Here is a 10835-nt window from a genome sequence, read left to right on the forward strand (position 1 = left end):
CACACACACACACACACACACACACACACACACACACACACACACTCACACACACACACACACACACACACACACACACACACACACACACACACACTCACACACACACACTCACCATTTTCTGTGCTCTCATGACTTCATTCTCTGCAGTTCTCTTATTCGCATCAAGGTAATACTTCTCTTGTAAGCAAGTCTCTATTAATAACTGCTTCAAGGCTAGTCGATTCTGCATCAAGGACGCAAGCTGGTTCTCGAGATTCCAAATCCTCATTCTCAGGTTTTCATTCTTTGAATCGGACGAAGATTGCTGAGTCTGAGAAGACTGGAGGTCGGGTCTGCCTGGAAAGGAGGTTTCTTCAGCGATGGTTGTCATGTCGCCTTTTGATTTATCAGAAGAAGATGATGAGGACTGGCCCGTCAGATCAACAGAAGAAGAGGAAGAGGAGGAGTCATCAGATAACGAATTGTTCCTGTCAGTTTCTTCTTCTCCTCCTACTGGTTGAGTATTTCGTGTGTCGGAATCGGTCGTATCAGAAATTGAGTCTTGGCCTTTGAACCTAATAAGAAAAAAGAATCATTACTGATTACTCCATTGATTCTACTATAAACATATACTCAGAACCAGCCCAAACAATCCAAAGAGTATAAAGACATCAACATGTATCAAAAAATCCTTCAATAAGTATTTCACTTAGAGCCAATTGTCAGGAAAAAATATGAATTATGCTTAGTGTACATGTACAGTCATACAGTGTAACTATTATTACTAACGTTTTCTTAATGTTCCTTAGCTCTGTTTCATAGACTCGTATTTCTTTGAGAAAGGCATCAATCTTTCTGTTGGCACTGTGATGCTTCCTCCAAGCAGTTGATAGACCAAGCACACACAGTATGACAGAGAAGGCCATCACAACATCCTTCCAATATGAGTGGGAAGCTACTGGGAAGAAGATTAGAAAAAAGAAGAAGAGAAAGACAGGGATAAAATCCTCATAAAAGAGATGAATTTAAAGTGGCTAAGGGAAAGGAAGAAAGAAAATTAATGGAGGAGGAATAGATACTTATTATATGTACAGTACATGTAAATAAGGCAGACCTCATGAGTATAGGCACAAAAGAATTGAAACTAAAATTGTTGTGCATAAACAATATATAGCATTTTCCAGTTAAACTCTGCACAAACAAATCAATTATCAATGTAGACAGCAACAAGCATAGCAAACTGCTACAACAACAATAAATACACATGTACATGTATCATATCTACTACTTACTTATATCATGATTATGTTTTTAATTCATTAATTACTGTAAAAAATTTCTAGCACATTACGTACATGTAGTAAACATACATGTATTTGCCCCCTTCTAATTTCTTTTCCACCTCCGCCCCCTCTCCTACCCTCCCCTCCCTCCCTCTCCCCCTCTCTCTCTTACAAGGTAATGGTCCAAATAATACAATGTCCATTGCTCTTAATTGAAGCTTCTTTCTTTGATGTCTCGTGACTCCCAGTTGACTGAACAACTGATCAACGTTAGTAGCGATCCTAAACAAGAGGTCAAGATTAGGTACTACAGAGGTCAGACTTACAATGGTAGCTGTCGCCCAGTGATACCCAGGGAATGAAACTGAGGGACTAGTTCGGGCAGATCAACGACAGCCTCCAACCACTTAATGACATCATCGTTAGACCAGTTATAAACTATAATAATTATTATAATAAAACATAAATTAACAATTAACAATCAAGGCTATTAAAAATCAGGCAAAGCTCACTAAGTCAAGAAAACATCTGTCTGTGTGTACATGTATGTACCGGGATAGGTTCGTCTAACTATTATTAAAGTTAAATAGCCTAATCTTCATTGAAAGTTGGTGTGGTCACAATAAAATAAAATTGCGGCTATAAACAAGTCTGTGCTCGTTGCAGCAAACGGTCAGCAAGATAAGGCTATTTAAAGACTGCTGCTATTTAAAGACTTCTCTAGCAGCAAGGAAGGTCATACAGCACATAATAGTGTGCCTGAGGGGCTGAGCCTCCTTAATGTTCTACATTCTTCTAGTAGGTTCTATAACAACAAGTAATTATTATAGCTACAGAAGATCAAAGGGCCGAGGTTGCACTTTACTGATTACACCTGGGAGATGAAAGGTAACTATATTCATGGGGTAGGACATGCAGAGATAACCATATTCATAGTTACTGTGCATGTAGCTGCCAGAAGGGGAAGCCTGGTAGTGTCCTGAGGATCTCCCACAAAAGACTCCTTTTCTTTAAACAATGGGAGAAGGATTCGAGAAGATTTGCTAGTGCTTACGCTAGCAATTGGCCTAAAATTGGGAGATCGCATCGAATCCAAAACAAAAATGTACAACCTCTCGGCACCTTGAGCTCACTGTAGCTACATACACTATAACATGTTCCATGAACCATGGTTTATGTATTACATGTACCATAATATTAATACCGTATAGGCAGATGCTAATAAATATATTTATAAGGAGAGACATACAACGTACTATGTAGATGTAGTCTATAAATTTATCTTGGCCACAATTACAATTCACACTATCAAACTCTTCATCATGTATTCTTTACATTATACAAATGTACATGTAGTCCAAGTGATGATTACTCTATGTTTTCTATACCGTTGCTGTTTTTCCATCTGTTCCAAAGCTCATCAAGTGATATCATATTATCTTGAAGGTGAAGAGTGTGACTACGATCATTAGCAGAAGGGTTTTGAGATTGGCCAGGAAACTTCTCGCGAACAAACTAAAAGATAAAAAACAAGAAGGAAAAAGAGAGAGGGGGAAAGAGAGAGAGGGAGACAGAGGGAGAAGAGGGTAAAGGAGAAAAGGTGGAACATATAAAGAGGTGTGTGTGTGTGTAAAAAAGAGGATAGAGAAGGAGAGAGGGGGAGAGAAAGAGGAAGGATCATAAAATAAACACAAGTTTATTAAACTATATTTGGGAGTACACAAGGAAACTAAGAGGAAGATGTTGCCTACTTCTGTTGATTCTTTATAATCAACCTGACCATCATTGTTGTCATCGAGTCGCGAGTGAAGGTCCTTAATGGCTAGTACCTCCATTGTCTCATTAGGAGTTATTATATGTGATTCTAAAAAGAGAGAGGGGGAGAGAGGAGAAGGGAGAGATGGAGAACAGGAGGGAGAGAAAAAGAGAGAAATATCAATAAATTTTACTGAGAGTAGCAATGAAAAGGAGAAGAGAGTACAAATTTTAAGGAAAATTTCTCACAAAGAACATAGCACAAAATTCCAATGAGCAAGTCAAAATAAGGATGGCGTTAAAATACTTCACAATACTGTGATTAAGACCAATTAGCAAGCCTGAGCTGTTAAATGCTCTCCAAGCCATAACTGAGGCGTAATTAGTATCTTAAAATGTTTTCATTGGCTCTCCTTGGCCTTTCACATTGGCCAACAACATCCATCATGTTATTGGGTTTAAAACGATACATGCACAAGTACATGTACAAATTGAATTACAAGCAAGTGTGCATGTATGTACACATTTGGAACATTAGCAATTAACCTTTTACATTCTGAGAATATCATGCAACAGATTCAATTTGAAAATCCCCTCGGTAAGAATGATTCTTAGAAACAACACAATCTTGCCAATACAGCAAAACTTATAAGTTATAAGTGTGGGTATATGCCTTTAAGCAAAAGGCTGCTTGAAATTCTTGCAATAATTGATATAATGTAAACAAAGTAGAAGAGAAACCTGAATAATTCAAACCTAGACACACAGTATCCCATATGGTACAAATATCACTTTCAAAATATAGTACTATACTATAATAATAACCTTGGCATCTAAATGTATCTACAGGTAGTTTGTACATGAGTGCATAAAATCAATGATTGACTGACATAGTGTACATGTATATCTTGAGGTACTAATTAATGAGAATCTAATGACGCGAACATGTTAAATGAAAGTGGACATAAAAGGGTACAACACTGACACATCCTGTAGGCTCGTGCATGTGCTTATCTGCCTCTTAGAACCAAAAGGAGCATGATACATAGAGAAATATCGTGTATGCCTCATCAGTACAGTATACATAGGCAATGTACGCTGTGGCTATGTCGATCCCCATAGAGGGTATGTTTATTGTCTACAAAAATGTACAGAAAAAATATATACATGCACATATACACAGTATTTACATTGTACACTTCTTTCTTTCTTTATTTTTTCTGTTTTTTCTCTCCCATGTACATGTACATTTAAATACATGTGTATATTTAAGTTAAAAGTATGTTTTAAAACCAGTTACCAGGTTGAGTTGCTAGGGTATTTTGAAAAACAAACACGAGTGAAATGCCAGTTTAATGAGATATTATATTTCAAATTGACATTCCACACTTATATATACATGTAATTTGAAATGGTAGTCAGTTTTAGACAGGGTACTGTGTACTCACAGTGTGACTCAAATGAGCAACACTTTTATTTTATCTACTCTCGCTTATATGTACGTTATATGTAAAGGTTATACAACAAGGTGAGGTATCTATTGCATTTATTATGATAAGGCCATAGATACCGACACAGAGTTGTATATCCGACTTCTACCATGTACTAAAATAAACAACTAGTTTTAATAGTTTACTTAGCAACATTTAGCAGCAGCATGCCTATTTTAAGCAGCACGCACTTAATAAGTAATCCCCCCCACCGGAAAACTTATTAACTTCCGGGCCACTTATTAAACTCCAACCGTCCGGAAATTACTTATTAAAACCACCTATTGCCCGGGAAATTACTTCTCAAACCAGACAAACCTCCCAGTGGTACATAAGTTATTTATGAACCTCTAAAATCAGCAATCTGATTGTTTAATTGCAACTAGGCATGGTAGAAATTGAGCTTAAAGTAGCAGGCAAAAAAATTTGAGTAGAACAATTATACATGGACAATGTAACAGAATAAACAGATTATACACAACATGACAACAATAAACAGACAAAAATGCAAAAAAATTATTAATTTGAAATTTAAATTCTTATAAAGTTATGACCGTGCTCTCTCTCTCTCTTACCAATACTCATCTTCTGGCTGGTTACAGTACTGGTACCCCATGCCACGAATACTGCGGTCATGCTACCAAAGACAAAGAGGACAGACCAGAAGAAGAGAGAAGAAATGCCCCCGACTAGTTTCATGATTAAAAACGAAGAGTCTAATAAGGAAATGGAAGGAAACTACTTCAAACTAGAGGATTTATAGGCACTAGGCTTCGCACTAGGACTACTTACTTAGACTAGCAAGTTTACTTTAAGGAGGCGAGGCCTAATTTTGACCACGACCACCAACCAAAAACCGCCACGTCCAGTCCAGTCTGTGAATCTCGAGAATCTAAAGGTCAAAGTACTGTGCAAAGTCAATTATATACAGTTTATGATGAATGGTAAAATAAAAATTGAAATTAATGTCTAGATCTAAATCTATTATTATGTGTGAAATCTTAATTCTTATGCTTCCTCATAGAGTATGGCTGGAATGACCCTCCTCTTTTCTCTTACCAGTCAAATCCTCCCTCTAACACCAAATCCTCCAATAAACCAGCTCTCCTCAACAAAAGACCCGCCTACCCAGCCACAGAGCATCATCACGTGACCAGCACAACCCTATCACGTGACCAACCTCCTCCTACCGGGACTGCTGGTGTTCCAGTTCGGGAGTCGTCGTCTCAAGTGGAGGCGACACCTACTTCTGAAGAGGCTGTGAGATGTTTATCGCAGTCGGAAATATTATCGTCACTTAATGAATTGGTTGATGATTACAAGGAGTGTATTGAGGTGTGTACATGTACACTAATTTGTTATGTACAATTTGTTAGTATTATAGATTACCTTAAGGAGATAATTGTTAGTGGGCATTTAATTTAGCAAATTTTAGTGATTTAAAAAAAATCACTAACTTAAGTCTGCGCTAACTTCAATTTCTGATTGAATTATTAATTGTTATTAATATTAAATGATCAAAAATGCTAAATTGAATACCAGCCAAATGTCAGTATCATGAAAATTGCTAGATTAAGTATTAAGTACAGGCTAATAATTGTATGATCCTTAAGGTAGCTTTATTATTGTATAACAGAGAAAGGAAAAGGGAAGGAGAGTATTATAAAGGACAAAAATAAACAGTTAAAAACACACCCATTGTTATCATTGTTAATGGACTTTAAAGATCTTTGAATAATTATTTTATTACGGTTTAAACGCCTCTTTTCTTTTCCTTTTCTTCCCTTAGGAAAGATTACTCAAAGAGATCAAAAAGCGTTTGGATATGCTCGACAAACAATGGAGCACCCTCTCACAGCCTGTTCACAAGCGACTCAGCTCACTTGTACAAGGTAAGAGTGAGCAAAAGATTGATAATAATCACATGACATTTAGTCACATGACTGACCTATAGCTCTCCAAGATAAAGACTACAAGAAAGCTGAAGATATACATGTGGGACTCATGGTCGATCATGTCAGTGAGGTACAAAAAAAACTTTTAAATACCGTGTAGTGTTTTTTTCGAGGATAATAATTTTTATAAATGACCTCTATCTGGAGGTTTGCAAAATTGATTTTTGTCAATTTCCACTATTCTGCCATCTTGTACCATATTACACCCTGTAAACTGATTTTTAAGGAATTTAATTTTGCAAGTCTTAAAAAATTTGCGAAATTTGTTATCCTCGAAAAAAAACTGCTGTATGGTTAGGTCGCATCAATATTAAGTATGATAACCATTTGTCTTATGCAGGTGAAGCAGTGGTTGATCGGTATTAAGAAACTGGTTGATATAGTAAAAGATAGAGACAAGTCTTAAAGGAAGAACATCCTCCATTATCAGTTATCAGCAACTATAGATTATGTGAATTTTAATAATCAGTACTTTATATTATAACTACTACAATGTGATAATGAATACTATGGATATGTGAGTGGGCATAATGTAATATTAAAAAGGAAAGGGGAAACTATACATAAGTTAATGTATTACATTATGGGAACTACCTCACTATATTAGTCTATCAGTTAACAACATAATGTGTATAATGATAGTCTTGATTTATTATTCATCACATGCACATGTATGTGTGTTACCATCTTGTCATGAATGATAAAAAAGATTACAATGATACTTAATTTGTTTTTAAAGGTAACACTGCTAGTCTTTGACCGTAGCCTTTACCCTAATCAATTAATCAATGGTTGCTATGAAAACTGTTATATGTCTTACCTGAGGGTCACTGCGTAGAGAAGAGATACCTCCTCCACCGAGGGACTTACGAAGAACAAAATTGAGACCACAAACACCTGGCAACTCATATCTGTAAAGAAAAGAGACAGGTGAAATATTGAACACATATTTGACAAAGAAAAAAGGAAAGTATAAGGACTCACGGAGCAATTATCAAAGAGAAAAGCTCGTGTAACTATACACTAATAATTTCGTGTAACTAGTAACTACCTATTTATTTTGAGAAAATTGTCATCAACTAAAACAACTATAAGCTAAAAAATTTTTGTAGAGCTTGTCAGCCATTTTAATGTGAAAATCACCACATTTTAGGTGAAAAGGAGAGAGAGAGGAAGGAGAGTTCTATTATTACCTTGTCACAAGGTCATAAATGGTTTCATCTTCCGAAGGCTCCAAAAACTCTTTAAACCATTCAGCTACAACCTTCTCCGTCACATGATCCTTCAAGTAAGAATAATACCCAGGATCCCTTGCTACCACACCTGTGAAGGATAAAGGGATGTACATGTACAGTAAATGTAACGGCTACATGTAAGTTAGTCATGTGACTTTGAGTAGTCATGTGAACATTATCAATAATAATATTCACATAATTCAATGTCACAATTTATCATAAACACTAACCAATGTTTGAGGTATTCCCCTTATCTCCACTTCTTAGGTAAGCTATGTCATTAAGACATTCCTTACCATCCAACGGGACTACAAAGGACAATACAATCAATAAAATAATGACATTACAGTCTATGCTTACACTTATTAGGCATGCTATGCTTTGAATCAGTTTCAGTTGCTTTATTACCAACATCAAGAGGAGCTGGATCTGATGAATAAACCTTCTCCATTGCTACACTACCATCCATTGATATTGTTAACTAAAATAGAAAAAATGATAATTTTTTTTGAGTTTTTTTTGATCAGGTACATGTAGCTACTAATACTACAACTCCACATCTGATAAAATATTGGTGAAAAACCACAAAAAATTGTAAAGCACGATTTCCCATGGCTTTAGGCTTGGCTCAATATACACTACACACACTTAAGACAGGAAGTGCCTTTTCACCAGTGGCCCTGTTAACTATCAGTAAAGTATAGAGTTCAATTTATAGGATCCATCAACCGGTTACATAGGATTTTCCAGTCTTAGCTTGATGCTCTTATGAGTGGAGTGTAAATTGGTCTATAGCAATTGGCTTTATTATTATAAACAGACATGAGGGTAAAAGTACTAGCACAATTAGTAGTATATCATAGTATATGATTAGAAAAGGGCTCTCAAAATTAAGGATATTTCAATACATACATGTGCTTATGTTATGTACCAAGTTTTTCATCAAAATTAAGTTTTTTTTACAAATAAATTGCTCCAAAATTGGGTAAAATTCCCTGAGCTATAGCACACGGTCCTGGGCCAAATTTTGTTAAAATTTAAAAGTTAAGAATTTTTTATTTTAATAATTTTTTCTGATGTATATAAATGTTCTTATGTTGTGTAGAAAGTTTGAACTGATTCTGATCAAAATTAGATTTTTTTATTAATTTTTAAAGTTGCTCCAAAATTGGACCAAAGTCCCTGTACTATAGTACAAGGTCCCGGGCCAAATTTTGCCAAAATTGAAAAGTAGGGAATTTTTCTTTTTGTAATTTTTTTCTGATGTATATAAATGTACTTATGTTGTGTAGAAAGTTTGAACTGATTTTGATCAAAATTAGATTTTTAATGAATTTTTAAAGTTGCTCCAAAATCAGGCTAAAGTCCCTGTACTATAAAATTGAAAAGTAGGGAATTCTTCATTTTTATAATTTTTTCTTATGTACGTACATGTTTTTATGTTGTGTAGAAAGTTTGAACTGATTCCAATCAAAATTGGATTTTTCACAAATTTTAAAATTTGTTCCAAGAAGTTGCCCATATACACTGTACATGTACTGTACAATGTATCATCATACTCACTGGTAGTTTATCCTTTGGATACAAGAACGAGAAAAGCTTAATGACTGGAGAACTATATAAATTATTAAAATACTAAATCTCTAAAATAATAATTATTTACTTACACTTTTGGTCTTCCTCCCACTATAGCAGTGAGGCCAGGAGCTAAAAAGTAAAAAATTATAAATTAATAGTAACCATACATAATAGTAATAGTAATAATATTATAATGATAATAATAATAATAATCTGCTAAATTGAGCAAAATTAGTATGTGCATGATTTCTAGGGGGGGGGGGGCTACATGTACATGTACATGTACATATTCTAACTTCTAAGTGTTCACTAGAAACTATTAGTAGATGATATTGTGAAGGTATGGGGTGGCTCCTCCTTACCCATTCCAGTGCCAGCTGGTGCTATTTCGGTACTAAATATCTCAACAGCTTCTTTCACAGGATGCTCCACCCCAAACCAAGAGACAGACTCTGATAAAGACTTACCTCCACCCATTATCTGAAATAGAGGAAAGAAGAAATTAGTAGTGAAAGTATTTTGGATCATAAAAAAGTAAAATTAAAACTCTAAAGAAATAAAATAAGGATATTGACACATGAAGACAAAATACTTTTGGGACACACATGGACATGAGTCTTTGTATAGTCTTTATACCCTCTTTCCTTTAATAGCCTTGAACACCTGTAAAGAATGGGATCATTTCTTTGTCACTCCCTCTCTCTCTTCTTTCCCTTTACTTAATTCTCTCTTTTTTTCCCATTCTCTTTCACTCACTCTTTTTTTCCTCCTTTCTTTCTTTCTCTTTCCTCAGTTTTAAATCTCTCTATTTTGTGTTTTCTCTCACTTTTCTCTCCCCTAGCTCTCATTCACCTTTTAAAAATAGCTTGTACTGTCTTCAGTGCCTTCTCATCAGATCTAGGGCCAACCCCAGGACAAACTGCTATTGCTCGATAACCATCAAGATATGTTGCTGAAACCTATAATTATTGGGAGAAATTAAAAAAAAATTTCAATTAGAAATTAAAAATAAAATTTTAAAAATTAATAAAAATTAAAAATTAGATTAAAATTTAAAAAAGAAAAAATAATTAATTAATTAATTAATTTACAAATTAAAGATAATAAAATAATTTTAAATTAAATTAAAAAATAAAAATAAATAAATAAATAATAAATTAATTAATAAAAAATTTAAAAATTAAAATAATAAAAATAGAATTAAGAAAAAATTTGTTGAATAAAAATTTTAAATAAAAAATTTAAAAATTAAAATAATAAAAATAAAATTTAGAAAATATTTGTTTAATAAAATTTTTAATAAAAAATTTAAAAGTGAAAAAAAAATTTTTAAAGATAAATAAATTTAAAAATTAATAAAAAATAAAATAATAAGAATTAAATATTTTAAAATTAAGAATTTTTTTAATTAAAAAAATTTTTAAATTAAAAAAATAATAAATAAAAAATTAAGAATAATAATATAATTTCAAATGTAACAAAATAATAAAATCAAAAAATGAAAAAATAATAAAATAAAATAAGAAAAAAATGAACAAAAAATGAAAAAAGTTTAAA

The 10835-nt window shown here is 33.7% G+C and overlaps 3 protein-coding genes across 5 annotated transcripts in view; 1 reads left to right on the forward strand and 2 right to left on the reverse strand.

Moving 5' to 3' along the window:
- LOC100633433 (stromal interaction molecule 1-like) overlaps positions 1–5391 on the reverse strand; it is a 7006-nt gene extending 1615 nt beyond the window's left edge. The window contains exons 1-8 of one of the 3 annotated variants that reach the window (XM_019997987.1): positions 5303–5391; positions 5086–5226; positions 3017–3129; positions 2654–2780; positions 1592–1703; positions 1438–1547; positions 772–940; positions 116–557 (exon numbers count right to left, since the gene is read on the reverse strand). In XM_019997987.1, the coding sequence (XP_019853546.1) occupies positions 116–557; positions 772–940; positions 1438–1547; positions 1592–1703; positions 2654–2780; positions 3017–3129; positions 5086–5209 (1197 nt within the window). In that variant the 5' untranslated portion in view covers positions 5210–5226; positions 5303–5391. Of the gene's footprint in view, positions 1–115; positions 558–771; positions 941–1437; positions 1548–1591; positions 1704–2653; positions 2781–3016; positions 3130–5085 lie in introns of all 3 variants that reach the window. The other 2 variants (XM_003387432.2, XM_019997986.1) reach the window with 2 other exon arrangements.
- LOC105313197 (steroid receptor RNA activator 1-like) lies at positions 5370–6970 on the forward strand. Its single transcript, XM_011406413.2, has 5 exons — positions 5370–5454; positions 5535–5845; positions 6300–6402; positions 6465–6535; positions 6806–6970. The coding sequence occupies exons 1-5, from the start codon at positions 5445–5447 to the stop codon at positions 6869–6871; spliced, it is 561 nt and encodes a 186-aa protein (XP_011404715.2). The 5' UTR covers positions 5370–5444; the 3' UTR covers positions 6872–6970.
- Positions 6971–6998: 28 nt separating this feature from the next.
- The window catches only part of LOC100633557 (uncharacterized), a 6681-nt gene continuing 2844 nt past the window's right edge, over positions 6999–10835 (reverse strand). The window contains exons 11-20 of the mRNA XM_019997988.1: positions 10131–10237; positions 9884–9941; positions 9641–9758; positions 9368–9407; positions 9264–9315; positions 8061–8181; positions 7931–8008; positions 7659–7788; positions 7286–7376; positions 6999–7238 (exon numbers count right to left, since the gene is read on the reverse strand). Of these exons, the coding sequence (XP_019853547.1) occupies positions 7188–7238; positions 7286–7376; positions 7659–7788; positions 7931–8008; positions 8061–8181; positions 9264–9315; positions 9368–9407; positions 9641–9758; positions 9884–9941; positions 10131–10237 (846 nt within the window). The 3' untranslated portion in view covers positions 6999–7187. The remainder of the gene's footprint in view (positions 7239–7285; positions 7377–7658; positions 7789–7930; positions 8009–8060; positions 8182–9263; positions 9316–9367; positions 9408–9640; positions 9759–9883; positions 9942–10130; positions 10238–10835) is intronic.

Source organism: Amphimedon queenslandica, unplaced genomic scaffold, assembly GCF_000090795.2.
Source record: "Amphimedon queenslandica unplaced genomic scaffold, v1.1 AMPQUscaffold_13345, whole genome shotgun sequence".
NCBI lineage: Eukaryota > Metazoa > Porifera > Demospongiae > Haplosclerida > Niphatidae > Amphimedon > Amphimedon queenslandica.

Bases quoted from the DNA above. Each gene is read 5' to 3' on its own strand.
- LOC105313197 (XM_011406413.2), top strand. The intron at 5,846-6,299 runs GTGTGTACATGT...TTCTTCCCTTAG, and splicing joins ATTACAAGGAGTGTATTGAG to GAAAGATTACTCAAAGAGAT. The intron at 6,403-6,464 runs GTAAGAGTGAGC...ACTGACCTATAG, and splicing joins ACTCAGCTCACTTGTACAAG to CTCTCCAAGATAAAGACTAC.